We start from the raw sequence: 27,850 nt of genomic DNA on the forward strand, positions 1-27,850 counted from the left end.
CCAGCTGCTCTCCCTGGCCCCAGCTTTTGTCATGCTCAGCTCTTGAACTGCCAGACCCCGGGTTGGCAAAATGGGCAGCAGCTGCTCAAACCTTGTGGGGATTTTTGCTGCACCCAATGAGTGCAGCCTCTGTCCCTGCTTCTGTGCTGCAGGATGGCCCCATCCCCCTGGACCTCCCTCACCACGAGGTATCAGCAGGACAGAGAGAGTGGCAGGTCCTTGAGGACTCCTGCTCCCCTGTGTGTGCCTGTCTCTGGCAGCTGGTGGAGGGTGGTGGGATGCTACAAGCACGATGGAAGTAGAATTAATGTGGAGACCAACTTCAGGCTGGCTCTGGTGGTAATGAGCAGCAGGAAGGAGGAGCGGGACAGAGAGAACCCAGGATGGGAGGGTATAAGAGCCCAGGTCCCTCCAGGGAGGTGGGATGGGTTTTGGCTGCTAGGTCCAGGCCGCTGTGGCAGCAGGGCAGGAGCAGTGCCCAAATCTGTACCCAGGGTTCTGATGTCCTCAAGGCTCCAGCAGTGCCTCCTGCCATGGCCAGGCTCTGCAAGCAGTGGCCCACAGGGCTGGTCTCCTGGAGGGAAAGCACCCTTGTGCAGGGCCAGGGTGGAGTGGTGGCTCTGCAGTTACAGAATTTCTTTATCCATGTTTGCCATGCTGGGGCTTCAGGCCAGAGGTTGGAATGGCTGCTGCTCAGGGACTGGCACAGGGCTTTGCACCCTCCATCATGGTCAGGCATATCCTGATACAGAGTGCAGCTGGGCCTTGCTCTGCCGAGCGAGGGGGTGGCGTAAAGGAGGAGGAGCTGGGAGCAGCTCTGATAGCTGGGACCTGGTCAGAAGTGGCAGTGCCCAACACACAGTGTCTGAGGGCTGTGGCGAAGGGCAGTGAGCCCTGAGTTCTGTCTCTGGTAGGGTTTGGTTTGTGCAGCCCCTGTGAGCCCCCTCTGGCTCCACAGAGCAGGGGAGGTGGACGTGAGGTGGTGGGGAAAGTGGGAGAAACCAGAAATCAGGTCAGGGAGAGCTCGGGACAGGGGCTGAGGCCTTCCCCCCATGCTCGCCTTGCTTCCACCAGGCCTTTGCTGCAGGAGACAATCTGCTGGTGGGCAAACACAAAGCATGTCTGTCCCTGGCCTGGGGCACAGATTGTAGAAAGAGCAGCAGGAGCTTTCCCTGAGGCTCTGCAGAGTGATTGGAGATACAGGTGATGCCAGGCCACCAGCTTCTGGGAAGTGGCAGCTGGTGCAGATCAACCATGGGCAGCTGCCTGAGGGAGGTGTGGGATGGCAGCTTGGGCTGTGACCATGTCCCCAGTGCCAGCCAGGGCAAGAAGCTTCACCCTGGCTCTTGGTCCATGGTTACCATAACTTCATGGTGGAGCCAGCATGGGATGGCTAGAATGGTACAAGGCCAGGCAGTGCCTGTGCATCTGGCAGGCTCTGCCCGACACTTTCCCACCATGAAGTGAGGGTCAAATACTTTCCATTGCTCCAGCCTCAAAGACTCTTTTCCCCATCTCAGTCAGAAATAGCCCTGGGCTGGGAGTGAGCTATTTGTGGTGACCGATTGGGAAGGAGGAATGCATGGAGCTCCCCAGACCTCCCTTTCTGCAGCCACATGCCTCCCCCAGCTGCTGAGCTAAAGCTTAAAAAATTCAAGTAGCTATACTTGGAGAAACAAAGTTTAAACATAGCAGAGCCCAGCATGGCCTTTGGTGAAAGGGCTCGGGAACAGCTCCCTGGAACCCTTCCTGCAACCAGCCTGACTGTGGGTTCATGCTAGCTCCTCTCCAGACCCCAAAACTGAGGTGTCAGGGAGCCAGTGCTCTGGAGTTCTCAGCAATCCCTTAAGTGTCAGGTGTTGAGTGTTGGCCACTGGCTGTTGCCATTTAGTATTGCTTTTCTGCCTGGCACTTTGGGTCCTGGTACTGAATATCCTTCTGTGGTGGTGCTGATAGGGGAACCTCCTCAGGTCTGGTTTGGTTGGCATGAGTTGGTTTGTAGGGGAGGGTTGAGCTCAGTAGTGCCCAAGGCTGCCTGTCGTAGCTGGGCACAGCCTTGTGTGGCTGTGTGGCAGCACCGGCCTTCTCTGGGTATTCTTGTCTATTTAAGCAGGTTTGCAGCTCCTCATGAGCACAGGCTGTGCTGTGCCCTGCTGCCACCCTGGCCATGTGTCTTGCAGGGGCAGAGGGGCAGGAAGTAGTCCTTAGTAATGTCTGTGGGAAACAGCCCTAGCAAGACACAGTATTGGAGGTAGTGGCAGTGTAGAGATGTTCCCCTTCCCACCTTGAAAAAGCCCCTCCTCACTCTGTGCCAAGACCAAATGTTTCTCTGCCCTCCCCATGGTTTCCTGACTGATGCAAATGGTGATAACAGAAGCCTCATGCCTCACCATTGCTTCCTGGGGCAATGTGAGGACCAGGTGTGCCCTTATAGCAAGATCCACTGCCACTGCTCCTTAGCTTCACATAACTGATTCCCAAAGATGCTCTCACTGTTCCCCAGTCACCCACCCTGCTGGCACCCCACAGACCAGTCCCATCTCTTCCCACCAACTCCAGCACAGCTCTCATCATCTCAGTAACACCCCACAAAGCACATCACTAAGCATTTCTTAGAAACATCATCATTTATTGACTTGAACAACTGCCACTAGAGCAGCATTTTCCTGCTCAGATGTTGGTTTTGTGGTTTTTCTTTTTTTATTTTCTACTAAGGTACTTTAAAATGAAAAAAAATTAAATGAGTTTATGGTACTGAAACAACAGTCAAATTCATTACAAGAGGGCCCTCGTTGTAATCCCTTTGCAGCGAACGGCAGAGGCTGGAGTAAGGGAGGCTGCACCCATGACTCAGGAAAACCACAGGGCACTGCTGCCCATCTCTGTGCCAGCTCTGTGCCTTCCCTGGGCTGGCTTTCAGGCACAAGGACTACATGCCCATCCCTGGGACACCCCTGGTCCCACAGGGCAGCCGTTGCCCTCCTTGGCCAGGGACGCAGCCTTGCCCAGCACGGCCGGCCATGAGGCTCCGCCTGCTCCGCACCAGACCAAAGACCAGGGCAGCTGCTGGATGGCCCGGAGCCTCCCACCCTGGGGCTGGCCCTGTGGCATGTGCTGTCTCCTAGTTTAGGGCAGGCCCATGTGGCCTGCAGCCCCCTGGCACAACAGGCCCTTTCACTCCAGATGGTGCCTGGGGTTGATTTTGGGATGCTTCACTTAAAGTTGAGAAGACAGAAAGGTCAGCAGGAACAGAGAGTGACTAATGTAATGCTAAAGCAGCAGCTTCAAGCTCCTGGGTTAATATTTACTGCTGAAACTGGAGGAGTTGAGAACAGAGTGTGCAGCTCAGCTGTTTGAGAAATGCCCTGGAAATTATGCACTGCATGCCAATGGTGAGAGAGCCTGGAGACACTGGGAAGGGGTAACAAGCGGCTACAAGGTGAAATGCGTATGGCAGCAGATGTGCAAGAGCTGGAATCTCACTGCCATCCATGATGGCTGGAGGAGTCAAACCACTTAAACAGAGAAACTTACATCAACAGAAGGTAAACTGAGTGCTGGAAGGCACAGCAACACCCTGGCTAACATGGGGAGGGGGATTATGTAACCCAGGAAGGGGCAGCAACTTAATGGGCAGCAGGATTTGGATCATTTTGTCTCCTGCAGGGCCCAGCACATCCCTTCTGTCTCCACAGAGAATGTAACAAATGCCAAAAACCGTTCACAGGACATCGTTCAAATGAAAACCAAATTAAACACATCATGGGAAAGGGAGAAACATGCAGCATCCCAAAATGTAATAGGAGTAGCATGACAGCACAGGTGGGCAGTCCAATCTGAATGCACCACCATGTTAGAATCCATCAGCTTTTTGAACCGTCTGCAAAACTGAAAACAAGGGTCTCCTCCTAATTAGTGTTAATTTGTTAGAAGTTTCCAAATACTTTCAAAATGTGCCTTTGCAAGAATCACACCCCCCAACCCATCACCCCAAGGGCCCCAACAACAGAATCCATTCCTGATCACTGCTAGAGTCATGGTTTATCTTCAGAAATACTTGGTTTCTTCCTTCTTATTCCTCTTCCTCCTCCTCCTCTTCTTCCTCTTCCTCTTCCTCATCATCATCTTCATCGTGGCAATGTGTGATTTCCTGAGGTGCCTGGGGGAAGAGGTTGGGCGGTTTGATCTCGCTGATGGAACGGGTCAGTTGGTGCCGCTTGTAGTCGGAATCTTTGAAATCCACCGAGGTGCGATTGCGCGTGGCCATCGGCGACTCCTTCTCATTGATGTCGACGTGCGTGTGCTCTACCGTGGACTCGTGTGGCATCTGCACATGGAACAGAGAGAGGAGGTGACAAGGGCTGTCCCAGCCCCAGGCTGCCTCCCTGAGATACGTGGAGAGCAAACCCCAGAATGCAACCATTTGGTCTACAGTGTGTCCAGTGCTACCAAATACTCAAAGGTGCTGCTGTGTCCTGTGGAAGTGATCACAGACACAAGTGTGGGCACCTTTGGGACCCCTGCCCACCTCCCTAGGATTGGAACTCACCAGAACATGGGCGGCTCTGAAGAGGTAGCTGAAGGGGTAGTAGAGGAGGTTGATGAAGGAGGCTGCATAGAGGTCGGCGTAGCGCATCACCTGGCTGGCAAACAGCGTCTGCCGAGAGCCACTGCGGAACAGGCTCCCCATCATCCCGTAGCACATATCCATGTCGTGGGTCACTTTCTGTAAGGAAAGGACAGGTGAGATCCTGGGCCAGGCAGGCAGTACCTCAGAGCCACAACACTGAGGCAGTGCCCTGAGGGCTGGGGGCTACGTGAGACCTGCAAGGATCTCCAGCAAGGCTTTCTGTGCTTGTATCCCGTGGCATTGGGACACAGCTGAGCCCCAGGTAACAGAAAGGAAGGTGGCAGCAGGCTCAGGGCCAGCACTGCCCTAGGCTGGCACCCAGGGCTGGCTGAACGAGAGGCTACAGCCCCTCTGAGCCTGTGTGTGCCACTGCCACGTGCTGCAGCAGTGGGCACCCTCAGCCAGTGCTGCTTGTGGGCCTGAGGAAAGGGACCCTATTCCAGACCAGGCTGCCTTTCAGGAGAGCCAGTGACACCAGTGAGCTGAGACAAAGTGGCTTTGCCAAGCCTGCTGTGCCCACCCAAAGGCAGAGCAAAGCATTTTAGGACTGAGCAGTGGGGTTGGGTTGTTAAGCCCTTTGGGATCCAGAAGGATGAAAAGGGATTTTGATGATTGGTACCTTAATGCGTCTCTGGATGGAGCTGATGTCGGGGCGTTCATTGCTGCTACTGTCCAGATGCCTAGTTACAGGCGAGAAGGTAAATACATGGTGTGAAAAGTCTTTCAGAACCAGATGCTGTGGGATGGGGCTCAGGGGAGGGAGGCTGGTCTGGAGGGGAAGGTTGGTCTCGTGGGCAGAGCCCAGGCCTGAGTCAAGGCTCCGTCAGCAGAGCCGATAACCCAACCCCAAGGTTTTGTCATTGCCGCTTGTTAGCTGGGAGAGGCAGCAGGAAAGTTGTCACTGTTTGAACACTCACTTGTACAGCTCGGCCAAGAAAATGTCCAGACTCTGCAGCTCTTCAAAAAGGGCTGGAAAATCCAGAAAAGAAAGAAGAAAAGGGTAAGTTTAAACTGTTGAAACGGAAAGTGCTGAAAGTGAATCCAGTCCCCTGCCCACTCCCTTCGCATAGTGGCAAAGGGACACTGGAAATATTTCATGGCCTCTGGGCAGAGAGAGGGGTCAATCATTCTGTGCCATGGGAAGAACTTTGGGCTTGATTTCTGGTTGGCCCTTTTGTATTCAAGGCTGAACCTTTGCAGCTCTCACCAAAGCCTTCCAACCAGCCATGGGGCAATTTGCCTAACCCCCAGCCCTATTTACACACCAAAGGGCAAACCTGGGAGAAAAGCAGGAGCGCTGGAGGATGGGAAACACACAGCACTTTGGCAGCAGAGCAGCAGAGGGAGTGGGAGGATCGAGGAGGAAGCAGCTGGTGAATAGGGACTCCCTGCAGATGGGAGAGCAGTCAGGGCTCAGGCATTACAGGGAGAATGACCCAGGTCTTGTCAGGTATTTTTTAACATAGAAGCCACAGCTCCATATGTGAAGAGGGAGAGGAGGTTCTGGGGTTATTGATGAGGAACAACTCAATGCTACCCAGCTGCAGCATCTCCCATGGCCAAGGCAGCATTTGGCTGATTACACACAATAGCCTGAGAAAGAGCACAGGAAAGGCCTGGGACCCCAAGGCCAGCCCACAGAGAGGCACCCCAGCTCCTGCCACCAGCATCCAGACCCAATGACAAGGGCCAAAAGGAGAAGTGGCAAGCCAGGGTGATCTCTCCCCTGCACCCCTAAGCCCTGGCGATCTCAGGGGTGCAGCATCAGACAAGCAAGAGCAAAGCCTGGGCAGGGCCTTGCCCGGCTCCTGACCGCTTTTGTCTGTCCAGACGTGCAGCTCCTGCGCCAGCTCAGGGATCACCAGGAAGGTCCGCCAGCCCTGGCGCTTCTTGGATTTGAGGATGTCTCCAAAGATATGGTCTCCGATGTACAAGATATCCTTCCCTTTGGCCCCCAGCAGGTCACAGACCGTGTCCGAAGAGCCTGAGAGAAGAATGGCATGGCTCAGAACAGTGAGCCAAAACAGCTGCTTGACTGGACACTGCTCACCTGCCTGGGAGCTCATCCAGGAGCAGCTTTGCCTATGCACACCCCTACATGAATGGCAGCAACAGAGGCCATGCTGCCTCCCCCACCACGTGAGAGTAATGGAGCCCTGGGCATCACAGACAGCTCTGTATCCACCCACTGCCCTTCCCTGGCTTGGCAGAACCTTCCAAGCATGTTCATGCTGGTGGCAGCACCTTGAAGTGGGGACACTGCACTGGGCCAGCTGCAGCCACTCCTCCACCACAAGCCCTGCAGGCATTTCCCAGACCCTTCCTGGCAAGGAAGAAAAGGACATTTGAGGAGGAATGGGTCCATCTCTTCCCTTCACCTGCGCAGCTCTAAGCAAGGAGAGCTTCTGGTGCAGTGTGCAGAGGGCACAAACAATGTGCTTTGGGAAGCACAGCCTTGCCTGGCATAAGTCCTCTCACAGCCAGAGTGGCTGAAGGCCACATCAGAGCCACTCCACACAACAAGAAGGGCTCCTGCCTCACCTCCTGAGTACACAATGCCGTGCTGCAGCGGGCCGGTGTAAGTACCAATCTTCAGCTTCCCGGTCACCTGTGGAAGGAGGTGCTGTGTTAGTCCTGAACAGCTGATGGTCTGGATCCTTTCTATATTGGTACCATTGATATGTCACTCTTTGTCTGTCTGTCTCACTCACAAGCAGCCCAGAGGTGCCTTTCCTACCATCACCTGCAGTATGTTAAGGAAGCCATGAGGTGATGGGGTTGCTCAGGAATCACTTAGAGGAGACTTCAGCCCACAACCTCTAGGGTAGGTCCTGTCCAAACACTGCATTGCCCACTGTCACTAAGAGATGCCATAGAGGAGGTGCAGGAGCCCTGCAGCCATGGAGGGACCTGCACTGGCCACTCACCGTGTCCACCTGCCGCAATACAGTGCCTTCCCCAAAGAAGAGGGGTTTTCGTGCATCCACCAGGATCAGGTCGAAGTAGGACTGCCATGGCCGATGGGCACTCCCAGGCTACCAAGGCAAAAACAAACCCCAGAATCAGGAACAACACAAAAAAAGCACGCAGAGTTTAACTGGAGTGTTAGTGTCCATAGCCATAACCTTGTGACATTGTTGGTCCATCAAAATCCCTTAGCTCATACCTCCTGTGGGACAATGCTGAGTTGCCAGCACCATCTCCTAAAGCATTCCCCTTTTGCCACAAGCCCATCCCATCCCAGTCCTAGCAGTACAGGCTGAGGCCATGGTGTGAGACAGGAGAACAGCCCTGAACATCCCTGTCAGGGCACAGCTGCCATGTAGAAAGATGCTGTAAATGACACCCTGTCGGTGTTCCTGAAGGTGACATCCCGCACAGATCCAGACATGTGCAACTCCACAGCTTCAGCTTACAAGGCCATGCTGGTGCTTTTGCCAAGAGTGGGAAAATGCCTGGGCTCCATTCCACAGAGCATGGCTTTGAATCACAGCCCTGCCCAAAGGATACCAAGCCCTTTCTGCTCCATGTTTCTGCACTTTGTGAGATCAAGACCACAGCAAGGGGCTTCTTTAGCTATCAGGTATGGTGAGTATCTGTGCTCTCAAAATTTCCCTCTTGGCTGCCTTCTGCTTCTAAAGCAGTGTGAGAACACATCTTTTGAACATGAGATAGCCTCTCACTGGGAGACTGAAAGAGCAGTATAAATTTGTATCATAAACCTTTCTCCAAAAGTTGCAGGGCTGAGTCTTGCCCTCAGGAAAAAAAAAACCCCAAAACAAACGCATGACTAAAACTTCTGGAGTTATGATAATTAAGGCAAAATCAGCCATAAATGTTTCTGCTGTTTTATAAAGCTATTTCCTTCCCATCATGGCTTTTTTAAACAACATCTAAATCATTGTGCATGATTTCTAAGAAATCTGTCTACAAAATGCCACAGTTGAAATGTTTTATCACTGAAATAATGTTATCATTAACACAGATTATCATTTGAGACCGGATGATGCCCCTTTTCTCTTTGTTTTATTGTATTTGCTTTGATCCCATTCAAACAGGACACAAAACAGCAAGTGTATTTTTACCAGATTTAAGCAACTAATCCCATGCAGCCGATGAGGCAGGATTAAAATGCTTTCCAGCTACACAGATAATTAGGCACATCAGTGTCTAGTGCAACCGCAGTCTAGAATCACATACCTTTGGTCCATGTGGAAAGTCAAACAAGTAAGTCATAATTTTCTAAAAGAGAGAAAGAAAGCATTCAAATGTGTGCTTTAAGACATGCATTTGTGTAGTTTATAAAAGCATGCTTTCTGATTTTATCTTTTCTGATTACAGAACTTTATTTTTAGAATTTACACAGAAGTCAGCATAAGATTTGGAGACAAAATGAATGGAACAGGACAATGGTAGGAATCAAACCAGTAGTTTTTATAATCAAATAACACAGTTGCCTCAGAAAACTGCACACTGCTTCAGGCATATCTTGCAATGCTTTAAAATGGCATATAAATCTTTAGATTGGCAGTGTTGCAACAACCTGACATCCACCTGGAGTTGGAAGTAACCGTGTTTATTTCTCAGCTTAGCAGACAGCCCTTTCTGGATCTCAGACCTCTCCAGGACCTTAGTTTGGTGACCTGTCTGTATTCAGACTATCTATCTCACTTGAAAGGGAAAGTCTGCATTTTAAAGGATGCTAAAATCCAAAACTGAGTATCACTTTCCCTTACAGCCTTTTAATTGCTGAGGAACTGAGTGAAGCACAGAGAGACTTAAACCAGGCCTGTCCTAGCTCAGTGCCAGAACCAGGATGACAAAAGGTGACTCAAGGCTTCATCTGCATCCTCCACTAACCCACCCTAAATGTAACACACAATTCTCCACCAGAAGATGTCCCATCAAAACCCATCCAAATGACTGGCTGGCTTCTGCTTATTCCATGAAATACCAACCCAGCAATTCAAGCAGCACTTACGTCTGTGTATTTATAGTCGCTGTTTGTGACCAGAAACACCTTCCCCACTTCATTCATGCGGCTGAGCAGCAGTGGCAGCTTCCCCTGGAAGCCAAGAGGAACATCCAAGTCACACACCAAAGTTACACACATGCATCATGGGAAAAACACTCAACTATGATCCCACCAGACAAATAAAAGGCAAATCAAACCATCGAGCAAGCAAACTCACGTGTTGTGCACCAGCCAGAGCCAGGAAAGCTGCTGGTCCATCCAGGTAACCCCTCCAGAGCACAGCCCAGGGGAGGAAGGCGAGGGGGAAGGGCTCAGCAGGGCTGCAGTGCCTTTGCCAACCACAGTGCCAGGCACCCTGTGCTGCTCCCACCGATCTGCTCCAGCTCCAAGTCCGTTCCCGAAATGGGCCCAGAGGCAGGTGAAATCTGAGCTCACGAGCCACAAGTTGGAACGCATTATAATTCCAACCTCAAATTAGGGAGAATTTATTCCTGGGGCTATTTTTATTGAATCTGAAATCTCAGTCCATTGCCAAAATAGCTGATTACCTCACTGAACACTTACCTAAGAATTCAGTAGGCGTGTAACTAGAAACAAGGTTAACTGCTTTAAAGTGATCATCTACCACAGAGCTCATCTAAACTAAAAAATACTTACTCTGTAAGTGGTCCTGAGAGGCCTTGCACACTGCAGAGATGGCAGGAGTAAGGGAACCACTGGAGCTTGCTCAATTAGATGTGCTGAACACACATTTTGGGGTTCTCAAGAGACTAGACACTGGTGAGTCTTTCAGGATCTGTCCCTCATGGCTAAGTGTAACTTTCTTGTCATGTGGCTAAAAAGATGCTCAACTGTTGCTTTTTAAAGAGAGGTTTGCTTGGGCAGAAAAACATGGACAGGGAACACAGTTGCTTTCACCACTGAAAGAAACAACATGAGCTCTGCCAGTGTGTTCGCCTTGATAACATCTCCTCTGGCTTTTACATTTTATGTACAAAACTGTGCACATCAATACAAAATCGTGTGCATCACTGGCTCAGAATAAAGGCTGCATCTGAACTTTCCACTTTGTCTTTGGTTATTACAATAGAAATCACAGCCTTATCGTTTTGTGATTTAGTAAAGCAAATCAGCATGTTTATTTCTTGCCTGCTTAGTCAGTACTGAATGTCACAATAGCACAAATAAAGGAACTTCACACTTACATCTTTCACCACGTACTTCTCCAGATTCTCAAGGGTCTTTTCCTTAAGCGAGCCCTGAAATAGAAACAACAGAACCCAGTGAGGTCATGGAAACTTATGATGTAAGAGACAACAAAGTAATGCCAACTTTCACACTTTAAAATGCTGTGAAAGTACAAACCAGGGCGAATCTGAACCAGTGACTCTAGAGATGAGAGGCTTTGAGTAGCAGGGACCATCACAAACTCTGTGATCCATCGATTCCCTCACCATGGTAAATAATCCACTTCAACAGCATTTTAACCCTTTCAGAAGGGAATACAATAGAAACAAACAAAAAATAGATTTGCCATACCAAACAAGACAGTTAACGACCTGTCTCCAACACTGACCATAATGCTTTAGTCAAAGGCCAACTCCAACATGTATCACACAACACTGCATAAGGAAAGAAAAATAGATTCCTGACTTCTGCATGGGTAAAAGGACCACCACAAGTAAAACTGCGAGCAGAGTTCTCCTGTGATGGTTCTCCATCCCACCCAACAGATTGCTTGAATGAGGGAGAACAAGAAAATCAGGTCTTTAGCCATATGCTAATGCTCACAAAATTATACTCTAAATTTGTGCACAAGTGTGTGCAGAAGATGAAATGCTTTTCTCTAATTAGAGAACAGCTAATCTATTTATCTCTTTAATGCCAGTACTTTTTAGACAACACAGGATAGTGCCAATGTAAACAATTTACAGTAGAATATTGCTTTAATAATTCAGGACAATGTACAAGCTGTGGACTTGAAGTGCAAACACCCTCATGGCATCACACTCTAAAACCCATGAATTACAGTACAAAAATTAAATCTGGGCACAATAAAAAAGAATAGGAATCCAAGCCAGATATGTTCCCACTAGGAGGGCAGCTGAGATCTTGACTTACTCCCATACAATTGCAATCTATTATTTGCTCACTAGGCGGCAAAGCAGGCAGAGAACATCTGAGCTCAGGAGTTCCAAACCAGCCCCTCCAACCCAGTTACAACCCACGGAGTTCTTGCAGTCACCTTGTAATGAACCCAGTCAACGGCATCTCTGACATCCTGGAACATGCTCCGGAAGGACATGAAGAGGTCTCCATCCTTAAACCCTGTTTCACAGCTGTGAGGAGACAGAAGAGAGATTTTAGCAGTCAGTCACAGCAGGTAAGAAACACACCAAGGAGCGAGACAGCTCAAAATGCTGTTTGGAGCTTGCGTTTTCATCTTACCATCATGGTTTCTTATCTACTACTTTACTGCAGCTCAGACTTGAAAGAAGGCTACAACCACTGTTTAACAGGACCAGGAATGTCTGTGCCTCCACAGCAGTACCACAGCTTTCTGTGCCTGTAACTCTTACTTCTCACCCACAGTATAAGAAGGTAAAAAGATTGCAGAAAACTGCAAAAATGCCATTTGCAGCATTTAACAGAAGATGAATGGTACTGAGGAAATAAACAGTGGTGCTCCTTCTCCCTCTTTCCAGCAGTGAAGAATGGAGAGTCATGGAAATCAACTAAATGCAATGTTGCTGAGAGGAGGAACTGCTTCTACGTTGAACACTTAAAATTAACATTAGAAATTACAAGATACTCTGGAGGTATCTTTGAGACAGCATGACAGCTTGCATCAGAAGAAATAAGAAGGATTACACAGAGCTGTATTTATTATGACAGCAATCATCATGCCTCTCCTGAGAAAAGGTACTTCACCTGATGGATTGCCAGCATAAACAGTTCCTCTGCTCCCAGGTGAAATCACATTAAATCTTTGCCTTCCACTCACATACATGCAAAGATGACCCATCATATGAGGTGATGAGCAGCACAGGAGCATTCACATCTGCCAGTTCAAACCACAGCTTCTTTTTATGCTTATATGTTTTTGACAGCAAGGTAGATACTCCTGCTGCACAAACAGCCTTTTATACCACACTGAGCACTTCACCTCTAAGTGTGCAATGTCCTTTATTACGACATGAAGCACTTGTGGTAACTGGCTGAGGAAATTCAGCCTTTCAGTTACCAGCTCAGATATGGCTCCAATGGACGCAGGTTCAAAATGAACTGAATGGTGCCTGTAATCACCCTGTAAAAAGTGTGCAGTCCTAGATGCTGCCCCAAATACCAATGTCAGTCAGTAAGCTGGTTCTGCTGTACCCTTGAAGGAAACCTCCATAACCACCCTCTGCTGTAAACACAGATCAACTAAGCACCACAAAAGTATAGGAGGCCCACCAAAACCACTTAGGTTTTGATATTAAGAGCAGCTCCATCTGTGCTGTATTGCTCTTGTATAAAATAATATCAATCTTCCTGTTCCATCATCATCTCAGAGTGGAGGGAATACGAACCTTGTGTACCGGTCACAGTTAGTAAAGAAATCCACCAGGCAAGCCAACAGGTAGGTCTCTGCAAGGAAACAGAAAGAGATTATAAGACAAGGATAACATCATACAGCCAGCTAACTTTAGCCCTTGTGCCCAAAGGAAGAAAATTCATGCAAAAAAACCCCAAATAGATAAGCAGAGTACAACATCAGCAACGCTTTATTAGCTTAACAGGCACAGAAAAGGCGTGTATTGGCTCACATTAGACTCACCTGGTAGATTGAATAACGTGTTCAAAATGTAAAACCTATCTGTGTCATCCCTCTGGATAAATTTATTTGGATATTGCTCCCGTGTTTCAGGCCTGAGAATAAATAAAGCGGAGAAGAGTGAAACCACAAAACATGAAGAAGATAAAATTGCTGACCTGCAAAACGGAGTTGCAGCAGGGCTCACTAACCAAAGTCTGCTGTGCTTTAATCAACACCCAGCTTCCCCACATGCACTGTTGGCAGAAGAGCAAAAGTGCATCCAGGGGTGTTCCCTGGGCCGTGCTGACTCCAGCAGAGCCAGGACCAAGCCCTCATCACTGAGTCAGCAAACTGAGCCCACCCAGGGACAGAGAGCGGTCCAGAGTCCACGGCTTGACCTTAAGCCCTACGCTGCTGGCTTGGAGGATGCTTTAAATCATCTTCACTTTCATTGTTTGCTTATCTTAAACTCTCCCCCAACTTTCCATGTGTTGCTCTCCACTCTCCCAGCAGCTCTCAGCCAGGGGTGTGCAGGGCTTTGCTGCAGGAGGCTTGTGTGGGGCCCTGTGCAATTCATCAGCAGGGTGGCAATGACTGAAGTCATATCATTATTCTGGTCTCCCGAATTTCTGGAGCTACTGAAGATCACTTTAGGCTCAAAGAGGAACTTGAATGCACACAAAAGGGCTTTTCTGGAGTCCTGATGCAAGGACTTAGAGGCCTGCAATGACAAGGTTTGTCACCCTGGGGTCCCTGAGCTTGGCTTGCCTTCCATTCATATGCCCTTGCATATGAAGGCAGGAAAGTGGGAGTGAGGATTTGCTGGGACACATCAGGAACACGGCACTGCAGTTCTCTCTGCTTCCTAAAGCACCTTCTCTGGGACAAGAGACACAAGCAGCCAGGGAAGGCTGCAGGAAATGGCATGCAGTGCTCAGTTCTGACACCCTCAAAGGTCAGAAACACGAAGGGGTAGGGCAAGATTGTTCCTACCTGAACCAGCTCAGGCCCTCAAACTTTCTTAGCAATGGCTGTGGAGCTGACAGTCTCATGGGGCACCATACATACAATGGTCCTCATACAATGGCTTTGTCTTGACTGACAAGCTGCTGACATTGAACTGTGCCAGGACAGGTGAACAACCCCTGGATGATCCCAACAACTTCCACAGCACGTGTTTCTCTATTCCCAGCTCACTACAGATGTGCCTGCAGTGGCACAGCCCTTTCCCTTGTAAACATCTGGGCTGTTGCTGTACCTGAGACCCTCAGTTCACTCACAGCTGATCCGGGAGCTGCAGGAACACCAACACAGCCTCTGCTGTTAGCAGAGTCCCTGCAATTCCATGTACAATGGGTGCCCTGAGGATCATTGACACAATAGAGTGTATTAAGTCAAAAAGAACAGCCAAGAGGCTGCACTCACCCTCTGAGGAAATTAAAGCCATGTGCACATACTAAGAGGTTCCCATAGGCATCAACTTTCAGCAGGTTTCCATAGTGGGTGTCAAACACCAGGCCTCTGTTAAGAAAGCAATTTAGGATATGTAAAGGAAAGTGCATTAAGGGGTGACCATTTTAACAGCACTTACAACAGCTCTAGAACAGCTTTGCTCACTTGGCATGGGGCATTAGAACAGAGCTGCTGTTATGATGGGGTCCCTACTGTCCCTTTTAGCTGGCAGCAGGTGAGCAACCAGAGCCCAGCATCACCAGGCAGCAGAGACAGCTGGCCTGCTCCCCAAAGGGTTTAACCTGAGAGGCTCAGCTGGGCATCTACCAGGGGAGCTGTGGGCCTCTTCCACAGGGTCACTAACCTGACACCCCTGTCGGGCTGCAGGAACAGTGAGGTGTGATAAAGGAATTTCTCTTTGCTTTTTCATGGCTCTGTCACAGACAAAGCCAGATGGGGCATGTAACCATGGCACATCACTTTGGAAGTGCCCAGTTCTGACTGGCAAAACTCTGTCTCATTTATCTAGCAGCTTGCATCTGGCAAACACAGCCTTCCCACAGAGATACCCCTTCTGTCCCCTCCCTGGAATGAAGGTGGTGGATTTAACAGAGGTCTCATCACAGGTTTGTGAGGGCTATGCCTCGTTACAGGCAAGGACACAGCCAGCAGCAGCTCTCGGTGTAAAACGTGCTGAGGAGGGAAGGAAGGAGGCTGCCAGACCTAAACTGGAACAAACCAACAGACCCTCTGGTCCAGTCTTTTGTGAAGAAACTCCAAAGGAGTCAAAGAAGCAAAATACAGCAAAGGCACAAGTGGAAAGAACTTGAAGGTGCAGAGTTAGATCAAAAGCTTTCTCCAAAATAATGTCCTTTTTATCTCTCCCACCAGAAGAGAAAATATAGGAATTTAGTAATTTTGCACCATTAACTTAGTGTAAAATTAGAAAATCAAAAAGTTACTAAATAAGTGTTTTTGACATTTGATTAATCTTGATAAGAAAACTTGATTGGTCCCACTTCTATTCTTGTTTACTGTCACCTTAATTTTCAGGATGTCTTATGCACCACAACACTACTAATTAAAATCATTAAAGAAAAATGTTCTGAGACATCCCAGCAGCCTCTTGGACAGTAAAGGCTCATCCTCCCCCTGATTCTGATTTCACTCCCAATCCAATTGTGTCTCTGCTGTCTTTGCTTTGAAGGGCTATTTTTGGCCCGTGTTTTCAGTAGGGTTTTTTTTTTTTTTTGCACACTCCCTCTTTGCTAGCAAGGGTCCATGTGTGCAAAGGCCCCCCACATACTGGATTAGTCTTCTCCCTTCCCCATGATCTGTGGCCAGCCACAGACTTTACATCCACAACTGAAAGGCTGGCCTCACATGTTGCCTGTGAACTTCACAGAACAAGCACTGGGGGCCTGGACAGGCAGGGTTGGTATCCATGAGTCATTTACCTGGTAGGGAATGCAGGATCATACACAAAATTGAGCAGCTCATGAGGGTATCCAATGGAAACTAATCTTTCTACGGTCAGGTCAAATCCAAGAGATTCGTACTCAGGGGATTTATACACTGTACCAAGATGAGATTTCAGTTAGAAAATTGGAAAACAGCTAGGGGATTAAACAAGAAGGCAATTAAAAGTAATGTACCCATTCTCCCTCCTCCACATACCCTTCCCTCCTTTGATGCCTCGGGTTCCCCAGCCCAGAGCGTGGTGGAATTAGCTCCTGCCCCAGGGCTGCAGTGAAGCAGAGCTGCAGTTTCAACTTCAGCAGCAGAGAGCACCAGATGAAATATCCATCAGTTTATCATAGCTCTCTGCATCAGGAAAAATGTACCTCAAACAGCAGCTCCTCTCCCTGCAGTCCTGTTAGGCAGATGCATGAACACTCCCTGTTGTATCTGCTCCAACAGGGTTTTGGTTTGCTATATTTTTGCAAAGCTGATAAAGAAACCAATAAATTGCAGGAGCACATGTATTGGAGGTTAGAAAGCCTGAAATTCATCACTTCTGTGCTACTGTAACTGCTCTGGATACAATCCCAAAGCTCAGTATTGCTCCGGATTTCATATCAGGGGAATTAATGCTTGCTGCAGATTCAGTTAGCATGAAGGTAGAGCTGTCAAGTTAACATATGATTTGTTTGTTAATAACACCATATGGAACTGCAAAAAATCTGTTCATTATTATCCTGTGCAACAAAATGCTACTTTTAAAAGCAAGCTCACTGCTCTCACATGTCAGAGGAGCTGCTCATCTGGGACACACACCTTTCCTTCACTCCATGAAAAAGAAATGGACTTGTTCAACTAAGCCATTCCTACCATGCAGCCTCTCTTCTTCCTGCAAATGACCTTCCCATGTGCTGAAAATGTTACTGTTTAATCAGATCATTAAATTACATCTAAAAGGCAATCAGGACAGATGGAAATCACAGGGTTTCTCTGGCAGTGTGTTTACGCTCACTGCACGTCTGCATGAGCCCAGAAGATAAGGGGCTAATGTGCATGTTTCAAACACTGAGACAGCTGGATAGTCCTGAAGCTGACCACGGATTGTTGGCAATAACAGCCAGGGATTGTTGGTAATAACATGTTGTGAGAAAGAACAGGATGTGGCTGGAGAAGGGGGCTATGTGGAGGTAAGGACAGCACTTTTCTGGAGCAAATGTCCTTGTTCTGGCTCCCAGAGATAAGCACAGCACAGCTCCAGTGCAGGAATGAGGTCGAGAAGTGAGCATGGACTGTATGGAGGAGATCAAGACCACCCAAGAACCTCCAACCCATTTTCAGAAAGGTCTGGAAGAATGGAGTGCACATGGTAACTGATTTCCATAGAAAACAAGAGCCCTGCTTTAAAGGTGGGGAAGACTCATCCATAAAAAGATACCCCCACAAAGCCCTGGGGTGTGTGTGCCCCAGGACACTGGGCACATCATCAGTGCTGCTGCCGGGACTGGTGATCTCTTTTTCTCACTTTCTTCCTTTCTCTCTCTCTTCCCCTCTTCAATTCATCTCTTTCTTTTTTCCCTTTTACCCAACCCCTTCATCCAACCCCCACTGTTGTGTGCTTATACTAGAAGGCCAGGGATTAACATACCAATTCTCAAGACAAGTGTAATTTACTAATAAAACTTTGTAAGCTTCTGTGGATGCCCTGACTTTTGTCATTCCTTTCAACCACGAGCATCTACAAATCCTGGGTGCTCCCTTCCCCTTAGGAGTGGGATACCATAATGTTGCTGTCTTAAACTGGTCCTAAGATAAATAAATACAACCCTTGACTGCAATGAGGGTTACCATGGGTTTAATGGGTCCAACTGCCTCCAATACTTGAATATTTCAAATTTAGCTGAAAATGTGCAAGTTACACAATAAATGAGAGAACAGATTCTTTTCCTGAGAGAGATCCAACACATCTGTGGGCCTCATGATATATATTAATACACATTGTCTATACATTGCCCAGCAATCACCAGCATATATACAGATATACTGTGGGATACAGAAGTTTAATCTGAGAGGAGAAAGAAAAGATATAAAATATAAAAAAAAATTAAAAAGGCAATGACTTTAGATGAAACAAGACTGTCAGAAGACTGAGATCACAGTACCCGTGACAGAAGGCTCCAGTTTCTCTTAATAACCTAAAAAAGTACCAGAATCCCAAGAGTTAATTTTCCCCATTAAACTAACAGCATTAAACATGTAATAAGCAAACCTGTAATGGTCTTAAACAGATAAGTAAAATCAATAAAGCAGTTATCAAAATCTCCAAGCAGCATTCTACCAATGGCAAACACCAACAACATGATACAACATTCAATGCACGTAGTCTTCTCTATCCTTTAGGAAAGGAAGGATTGATTGAGCTATAGATAGGAATAAGCAATCAAAAGGTGCAGCTAATGAGGAAAGCAGTGACTGACAAGGCAATTCTGGGGAGTGAGCTAGAGTTGGAGGGAGCAATAGGCAGTTAGGTGATGAACAAAATTGTGAGAGTGACACCAGAGCATCATCTGGAACAAAGAATTCCTCTGATTCAGGACAGTAAAGGCCCTTCCCAAGGAAAACTCTTATAAGTACACCTGCACATAGTCTCAGAATGTCAAAGCTCTGTAAAGCTCCCCGTTAAGTGAGCTCCCCCCACTCTGTCCCTGAAGCTGCTGCACTCCTCCTTCTCAGCCCCCTGGGAAATGGACCATGCTATCAACTTCATCCATAATACATCTCTTCAAACAAAACATTTCTCTGAGGAAGCCCTGGTCTTTCTGAAGTCACCAACCACAGTGATGCTGCCCAGACAGGAACCTGGGCAGGAGCACACTGGCATCTCCTCTGGACAAGCAGAAGTGGTTCATCCACAGCTCCAGCAGAGCCTTTCCAGGGAAACTGTAGGGCTTTCTGATGAGCAATCTGTGTATCTTTTTAACACTCCACCAGGGAACAGCTGTGTGGGACACAAGGTCAGCTGCTCACAAAATACGCTCGCTCAATTTATTTCTTTCTGTATTTGCCTCTCCATCTCAGAAAATCACCACAGACCTCCTTTTAACTCGCTAAGGAAACAAGCTGAAGCACCATTAGGAAAAAGGCTGAAGAAGAGGTATCACCCTCAGCTTTCATCATCCCAAGTCTCTGCTGAGGCAGTACATTAATTAGGATTAATCTAAATGTTTCTTTTGGGAGGACAGTTATTCCCCTTACCTCTCAAGCCCTAGATTTTTCTTCCTTGATGTCTCTTTGAATAACACTAAACTATTAGCTCATTCATGCCTCAGATCCCATCTCTATTTTTCTACTACTCCACAATATCTGGGAAATGAGAGCCTTCTTGACACATAAACTAAACAGAGACACACGAAACTGGACTCCTGAAAGGACAATAAATGTTCTCTAGTTACCAGCACACTTACTGTTCCAGGTAAACTTTCCTTTAATTAGACACAGAGCTGGGAAGAGACTGAGAGCTCCCTGAGGCCACCCTGACAGCACCCTACACCACAGCACTGCCTGCATCAACTGGAATGAGCCACAACCCCCTGACATTATTTGAGTAACTGGAGCTTCCTCCGGGCAAACAAACCATCCACCTCCTCAGATCAAGAAAGGACAGGCTGACATCACTGCAATTCTGGCAGCACATTTGGGGAAGATGCCCCAGTTACAGGTGTTACCCCATTATTTCAACATTGTACTCAGGGCTGGTTGCTCTCTCTCATGTCTTCAGGCAGCCATGAGGAAAACAGAGTGGAGAGGACAGATCAATACTTTTTTCTGCAGCTGCATGATGAAAACATGGTTTTAAACTTAGCTGGAATATCCCCTCCCTCAGACCTGGTTGCTGAATCCTGTTACCTCTGATGGAGATAGTTTGTGTGTCATGGCAACGTCATGAATTCAGCTATTTGCCACGCAGTCTCCTGTGCCCAGCTCTTTCACCCAGCTGAGAAGGGCACAGTCTTTGAGCATTCCCAGCTCTGTGACAGGGGAGAAGGCAGAGCCACAAACACAGTTTCACACCACCCTTGCCCAACACACATGAGATGACAGTAAAACCAAAGCACATGCTACGACTTATTCTGATTTCTTGTTCTTACTGCTTGATGGCCACGTCTCTGCCACAAAGCCAAGTCCTCAGCTCCAGAGGAATTGTTATTTTAATAGTCCTGTTCCAACACAGGCAGATGCTTCAGCAGCACAGGGCAATCAGCACCCAGTGCTCATGGATTATGCAACCACGGTGGAAAGAAAACAACAAAAGGTTTTAAAAAAAACAGAAGCCAATTGACAGCATTCCAGCTTCCTCTTAATACCATTACTTGGCTTAACAATACACCATTAAAAGGTAAAAAGCAGTACCCCAGAGTGAACACTGCAAGCCTTCAGGTCTGTGACGAGTGATCCCTGACTGACACAGGGCGTGCTAGCAGGGAAGCTGGTCTGGAATGAGCAGGGGTTGTGCAGTAAGGTATGCAATTCTCATGCATTTCTGTGATTGTGTTTACCTTTGCTGCCAAGACACATACAGTTACAATTTTATAGCCTTCCTGAAAAGGAAAAAAAAATAAAGAAAAAGGAAAAAAAAAAGCTCTCTACAGAGGCTCCAGCTTATGCAAAATGCTGCTGCCAGGATTTTAACTCACATGAGGCAGATGCAGATTCAGAGTGTCACTCCAGGCTTGACGGAGTTACACTGGGCTCCCCTGTTAAAGAAAAAAATCAGACTGATTTTAAAACTGCAACAGCTCTGTGCCATGTGGGACTGTGTCTGCTGGAGCTCTGTCCTCTGGCAAGCTCAGAAGCTGACCTGGCAGTTATTCCAAATACACTTACAACTGATTTACAGAAGAGGCACAGTTGGTAATCGTGCATCCCACAGGCAAAATTCTGTCCTCATATCCACAAAGCAGTCTTAGATCATCAGCTCAGGGATAACTAGGAGGAAGAGGCTACAAGCACATTGCCCAGGTGGTACAAATCCTTCATGTTTCTCTCAGACACAGAGGAACTGGTTCAAGAAAAGGTCTGGTGCTCTTTTTGCGGCTTTGCCATTATGGTCCATTCCACAGTCAGAGACAAATTACTCCTTTCAGGACACCCTTTCACAGCACACAGTGCCTGCATGTGACAATGCAGGAGACTTGGGAGACTGAATCAGGAGCTACTCCGGGAAGCTGAGAAGAGAATTTTGCCCTACACCTTGAAGGTGCTCCCAGCGAGAGCCTCGCACACCGGGTCAGTCTGTGGGCGTGTCTGCATTTAAACATAGCCTGGGACAGGCACAGCGCCACAGCACAGCCAGCACCAAACCTGAACACAGAGCTGCACTGCTGGGCTCTCACTGGCAAGCACACACAGGGAGAACATCAGGGTTACTTTGCAACTTACAGAGGAATCAAAATTATCTTTGAGATCCAATTTGCACTAAATACAAAGCTGAAGTGGTTGGAATCATGTTGCAAAAATGACCCACAAAAGTATGCAGACCACCTGGAAGGCTTCTCTGAAAATAAACGTTTAAGGCCTGTTTTGTTTCAAATTGAATAGCTGGGGAAGGCTGAAGTGCATGTGATGGCTCTGCTTAAGCTGTGGGGAGGAGAAAACCCTTTAGGGGCTGCCTGTATCTTCCCTTTTTGCTCCCACACACAAAAATTCAGGCAAGGGCGCTTCTCATTGAAGATGTGACATGGTTTATTCCAGGGCTTGCCAACACTTCTCGCAAGGTACTCATGGATCTTGGGAGGGAAGCAGGAGTTGAAGTTAAAATAATGACCCATTTCTGCACTGTTTCAGTCATCTCCCATTTGTGAGATGTATTTGCTGTCTCAAACTGCACACCTGCAAGCAGTCCTGCCTGCCATTTTATTTCCAATCACTATGGATTTGGTGCTGGGAAAAGCCCTGAACTGGGAACAGTGACAACACACTGACTTCCCATACCACCAAGGCAGCTTTGAGGAAGCATCTGCCCTTCATCAGAACCCTCATTTAGGAAGGGAAAAACAAGCTCAGGAGGTTGCTACAACAGAAGAGAGCAGCTCCTCCAGGCAGGGAGGCAGAGCCAGGATGATGACCTGAAGCACCATTTGCGCCTGCCTCTGGTTTTTCTCCATCTGTTGCTCTCCTATGATGCCCCACCACCTCCTGAAGGAGCTTCATCCCTTCCATCTGCCAATTCCTCACCTGCCTTTCCTTCCAGCTGGAAGGCAAGAACAGCCCAGGGAGAGGTGCTTGTGATGCCCCCCAAACCAAACCCCACTGTCAGGGCACTTGACAGGAGCAGCTGCTTCCTGCAGGTGGTGCATCCTGGCTCTGATCCCTTGGGCACACACTGTCTCGAGCCCTTCCCCACCCAGGTGCTGTCTTCCCCATGCTGCCTGTGCTGTTGACTTACAGGTGTCCAGATAAGATCAGTATTTCTTAAACTAGAGGTGATGACCTCCTCCCAAAAGGTTGCAAAAAGCTTTAACAAATACTCAATCTTGAGAAATGCTACCTACTCTCTGGGTTCTTGAAGACAGATAAGCCAAAATGTGGACACATGATGCACAGGGTTTTGCCTTTTCTCTGAAGCACAGGAAATGCAGCCCAACTACTTTGTGTTAAGTCTTGAAGAAATGAAAGCAAAATAACTAAAAACAGGTTTTTTCAGTTGCTGCTTATTCTCCAGTGAGTAAGGCATGCAAATCAGGCAGTTAGGGACATACATGGGCAGGTGGAGAGCTGCCACCATCCAGATTTATAGGTCTCAGGCACAACATGCATAATTAAGCTTGTACAAATACATATCTGAAATTACACAAACCTGACTTACACAGCAGGATCAAAGTGTTGCTCTGAATTGCACCACAAATAAGTAATGCGTAGTGGGTTTGGTTCGCCAAGTATGCAAGTGTGTATTAGGAATAGATTTGTATCAGTGTTGTACTGACAAAAACTGCTCAGTTAAAGCCTTGAGGACTGAGATCCCCTTTTACAAACCCACTCCCTCCAACAGTACAAATATCTATGTATCCTGCCTCAACAATGTCTATCAAATGAGATCCTAGCGTCCCAGAACAGGATAGCTCTGCCCCAGAATTCTCCATTCTGTCAGTATCTCCCCTACACATGGCTCCAAAGTCAGGCATTTGGTGTCCACTACACTGTGGCTGTGACAGTCACCCCTCTACAATATCAACACCACTGGCTATTTCACACAAGCTCCAAACAGTCATTACTTGGCAATTCTGATCATCTAATCTGCAACTCCAGCTGAGAATCCAGAGGGAATCAGCCAGTGACCAGTCCTGGAGGTGTTTGGGACACTGGACTTAATTAAAATCCAAACCCCACTGAAATAACAATACCAATTAAATGTACTTTAAGTACATTTTAAGTGTTGGGCAAGTGTTGGGCAAGCATTTCACATACTGCCATAGTATGGGGAAAGTGTCTCAGCTGTAGGGCCAGAGGTCTCTGATGATCCCCAGCAGTAACCATGTAGTGAGGAATGCTATCTGACCCGTACACACTGACCCTCCTTTCAGGGTATCTTATCTTCAAAATTTGTTACAGAGCAAAGCCACTTTTCATATACAAGTGGAAAGGAGGAGGATTTCTGCTCCAGCATACTAATGACTTCAGCCTCTGTGTTACTGGGTCTTTTTTAATCAGGCAGGTATTGTCAGGCACTGCCACTGAAATGCAACAAAAGGGGAATGCTAAGGTTTCTCAAGCTATGCTGCTCTCCATGTTAAAATATTTCATTACTTACACAGGAAGGAATCTGAAATGTCATGTTTAAGTTTCACACCTGGGTGTTAACTACCCTCAGTTTTGACAGTGCAGTCAGACTGCTCAGCTCTGATGGGAGCCCAGACTCACGCTTGGCTTGCACAGCCTGGCAGGGTGCTGTCACTCTGCACTGGAAATAAAGCTGAGGATTTTCTTTCCCATGAGAACTACAAACCCTGCAGAGGTACCTGTACTGTGGGACCCTCTGTAGAAACACTCAGCTGGCTTGGCAATCCCAGAAACGGGGATAAGCACAGACCTCCAGATCCCCCTGCCTTGTATCTCTCTTTCCAATAACACATCAAGTGTTACCCTCAGCTCCTGCCACAGCCACTGAAGGCATTTCACGTCACAGTATCCTCACTGGCCATGAAGGCAAAAACACTCCTATTTAAAGCTCTGGTGTGTCCAGCAGTGGTTTGGGTCATCTCTGCCCACATAAACGTGCCCTTTGTGCAGGCAATGAGCACCTTTGTGCTGTGCTGACCTGGGAGCTCAGTGCCTGTAAACAAACGGACACAGTGGTGAACGTGCCTGGCTGCAACCACAAGAAATCCCAAATGAAATCCATGGGACAACTCACATGTTTTCAATTAGGAACGTGGTGAACTTCTGACTTGCCATTTGTTTATGAACTCGGCTGAACTCTGACCATAAAGGGTTTGTCTACAGTCAAAATGAGTTGAAAACCAATTAGGAACAGTCTCCAGTCCTCTTGTCTCCTGGGGTTTGATTTTAAGCTCTAAACCATAAATAAAAATGCACCGTACTATGGAAAGTAGAATTGCAGCATTTCAGCCTATATTTAAATTGATTTTTCATAATACCAAACAAAATGGGTAGCAACACTGGTTTTTTTTTGAATTTTTGTTTTTTTCAGTCTAAATGAGAAGAAACTGCTGCCAGATTGAGTATAATTTTCACTTACCCATAGAAACCTTTTCAAACACAGAAGTGACCTGGGCAGTAAGACAAAGCTTAGCTTTAAAGCACACTTCAATATTTAATGTGCCTTTTCTATTTCATTAAAAATTATGTGTCTGTAGTGATCAGCAAACAATACCTTGACAAAACCTCCAGGTGCATCCCAGAATACTTTTGTATGCTTAACAAACGAGCTGCTCTGCCCTACATGAGCAGCCAGATCTTGCACAGCACCTTTGTGCTCCCAGATGTTTTTGACAGTAAATCTGATAACAGAAATTAAGGCAAGGGTCATTAATCATCAGAGGGTTGAATCCTTTGGATGTGAGCTCCAGTGGCTCCCTGGCACCCTTTTCTGACCACACCAAACTCGAGGCTCTGGCTGGAAACCAGAGCTCCCCTCCAGAGCAGCACCAGGGCTCTGCAGTCCCCAGCCGCAGCAGAGCCCAGAAAGCAGCGACGCACCCACTGCAACCTAAGAGCAGTGGAAAATTCCTTCCCTCTAATGCTCCTGCAAACATCCCCAAGTGCACAGCACAACTTTCAGCTCTAAAACCTCTAACCTGGAACTGTATCAGCTCCCCTTCTCCCGCTCTGCATGCTAACAGGCTGTGTGAAGACAGGATTTGTTGTTGCTTCAAGGACTGACACAGCACTCAATGTGCAGCCTGGCTGTGAATTGCTGGGTCCACACTTCAGGTTGTTTCCAGTGCTGCCTTTCTGCTTGTATTAAAAACAAGTGTTGTCAAGTATCATCAGCTTTAACTCTTCCCAAAGCAGGCTTATTAGTGCTCTCATTGGTAAATTCCAGATATTTTTAGCCCTCTGCTGCTGCACTTTGTTTGCCTTCAATGTAACAAAGATTTGGGCTGTTTGAATATGCCTCAGAGGCTGGCAGAGCAGAGCTTAGTGTTGGAAAGATTTCTTCTGCTGAATAAAAATGAATGGCTTGAGGTAAGAACAGCAGCACTGAGGTCACATTGTGCATGTTGAGAGAAGCAACTCAGACAGACTCTGCATTTCAAGGAAACTTCAGTTTGTCTAAATTTTAATAGTTGGTATAACTTTCCTTTGCACTGAATTAATATTTTAAAAATTACTACAGAGTCACCTCTTCTTTCACAGGAAATTTTTCGTTTCCCTGACACAAGAGAATGCTTTTTGTGCTTAACAAATGGCCTTCACAATTTACCTCTCAGATACAGCCCACTGCGAGTTATAATCCCATATTGGAAATATCCCTGCATTTCCATGGAAACAAACTACTTTGCCAAAATATGAGCTTAGTTCTTCAGTAAAGACTTACGAACAGGGAAGAAATAGTTGCTTGGGCTTCAGGTTCAGACATAATTTTCTATCATCTAGAAATAAGAAGCAAATTACTTAAAGGTCTAGAAGTCATTAATATAAAATATCTAAGGCATTTTTCAGGTTTATCAGCATCCAAACAGATTCAGCCTCTTATTTTTCTCCATATTCATTGAAGAGAGTGAGCCTCCAAGGCTACACATTTGTTTAACAGTGTGCACCTGGACTTAGATGCAGCACAAGTGCCCGTGCTGGCAAGAAGCCACATACAGAAGTTTCTGTGGTGCTAAAATAAGGCATTCACAAAGCAAAGGCACACATGTGATCTCAGAGTTAAAGCCTTCTGTACTCTCAGCTTTGGTTCCTCCTACAGAGTAAGCTGTTGGAGTCATCACAAGGGTATTTGCAACTTAATAGTACTTCTGTTGTGGTATTAAGATTACTAGATAAGGGGGTCGATTCGATTGAAAAATGCCTCCCTATTTTCATCGAGCTTGCCTTGGTATACTAACAGCCTGCTGACCCAGCTTGGTGTTATCATCTTGTTTTTAAGAGCAAGAACACAGAATATAGCAGCTTTTGAAACTTTCCTTACACTGTGAAGACTCGTTCTTTCAGCAGCTTCTGTTTATCACTGTGATTCTTCAAGAATCCCCAGACAGCAGATTAGCAGTTTGTCAGTCAGTGATTTACTGGGACAGAGCAAGCAACACATGCTCTCTCCACTCCTTGCTCCCAATGCCAGCATGTGAGATCCCACAGCTCCAGACCTCATTTGCTCATTACACAGCTTTAAATGGTCAGGCTCTGAAGAGCAGCAACACAAAGAGAGCAGGGACAATAATCACTGCACTGGTATTTGAAAAGACATCCAGCTCAAAGCATACTTGGAACAATTTGGCTTCTCCGTCTGCCCTTAGCTTTAAAACACCAATGGCTAACCCTGCCTCTGAAATCTGCAAAATCTGCACCTGTCAAACTGGCAATGTGCAAATGTGAAAAGGCAGACAGCAGATGTGCAACAGTCAGGGCATCTCCCAGTCCTGGCTAGAAGAGTTGGAAGGCTTCTCCTGCACATCTACCAACTCTCTTCTCCAGCCACCACATTATTTCTGTATGACACAAAGAACGGCGTTATCCAGCAAACTGGGAAAGAAGCAAAACTGCCTAGCATCTCCCCAAAAGAGCCTCAAAGCCTGTGGTCCTTACATCACGATGAAACTAAAGGCAAACCTTTAACCTAAGCAGAAGTACCTCATTAGAACACTCACATTCGAGTTCAGCACTAATAAACAGACAATAACAGCGCCTGAACTGACATCCAGATACACTGTAGTTGTTTACAAGCTCAGTAGTTTAAGTATTCAGCTCAATCTTTCATGTATAAAACTCCCACATTTATGATTTGTTTTTCATTTGAGCAATCCAGAAATTTTTGTCATACAAGGTACAAATTCATGACTCCCATTTCTCATGA

The 27,850-nt window shown here is 47.2% G+C and overlaps 1 protein-coding gene across 3 annotated transcripts in view; it reads right to left on the reverse strand.

Annotated features, from left to right (window-relative positions):
* Positions 1–2,608: 2,608 nt before the first annotated feature.
* The window catches only part of NT5C2 (5'-nucleotidase, cytosolic II), a 59,887-nt gene continuing 34,645 nt past the window's right edge, over positions 2,609–27,850 (reverse strand). For all 3 annotated transcript variants that reach the window (XM_059851898.1, XM_059851899.1, XM_059851900.1), the window contains 15 exons: positions 16,314–16,431; positions 14,830–14,925; positions 13,426–13,517; positions 13,178–13,235; positions 11,851–11,944; positions 10,811–10,864; positions 9,612–9,695; positions 8,831–8,872; positions 7,558–7,665; positions 7,172–7,238; positions 6,444–6,614; positions 5,548–5,599; positions 5,250–5,310; positions 4,550–4,726; positions 2,609–4,327 (listed from right to left, as the gene is read on the reverse strand). In XM_059851898.1, the coding sequence (XP_059707881.1) occupies positions 4,073–4,327; positions 4,550–4,726; positions 5,250–5,310; positions 5,548–5,599; positions 6,444–6,614; positions 7,172–7,238; positions 7,558–7,665; positions 8,831–8,872; positions 9,612–9,695; positions 10,811–10,864; positions 11,851–11,944; positions 13,178–13,235; positions 13,426–13,517; positions 14,830–14,925; positions 16,314–16,431 (1,529 nt within the window). In that variant the 3' untranslated portion in view covers positions 2,609–4,072. The remainder of the gene's footprint in view (positions 4,328–4,549; positions 4,727–5,249; positions 5,311–5,547; positions 5,600–6,443; positions 6,615–7,171; positions 7,239–7,557; positions 7,666–8,830; positions 8,873–9,611; positions 9,696–10,810; positions 10,865–11,850; positions 11,945–13,177; positions 13,236–13,425; positions 13,518–14,829; positions 14,926–16,313; positions 16,432–27,850) is intronic.

The sequence above is a fragment of the Haemorhous mexicanus genome, chromosome 7, assembly GCF_027477595.1.
Source record: "Haemorhous mexicanus isolate bHaeMex1 chromosome 7, bHaeMex1.pri, whole genome shotgun sequence".
Lineage (NCBI taxonomy): Eukaryota > Metazoa > Chordata > Aves > Passeriformes > Fringillidae > Haemorhous > Haemorhous mexicanus.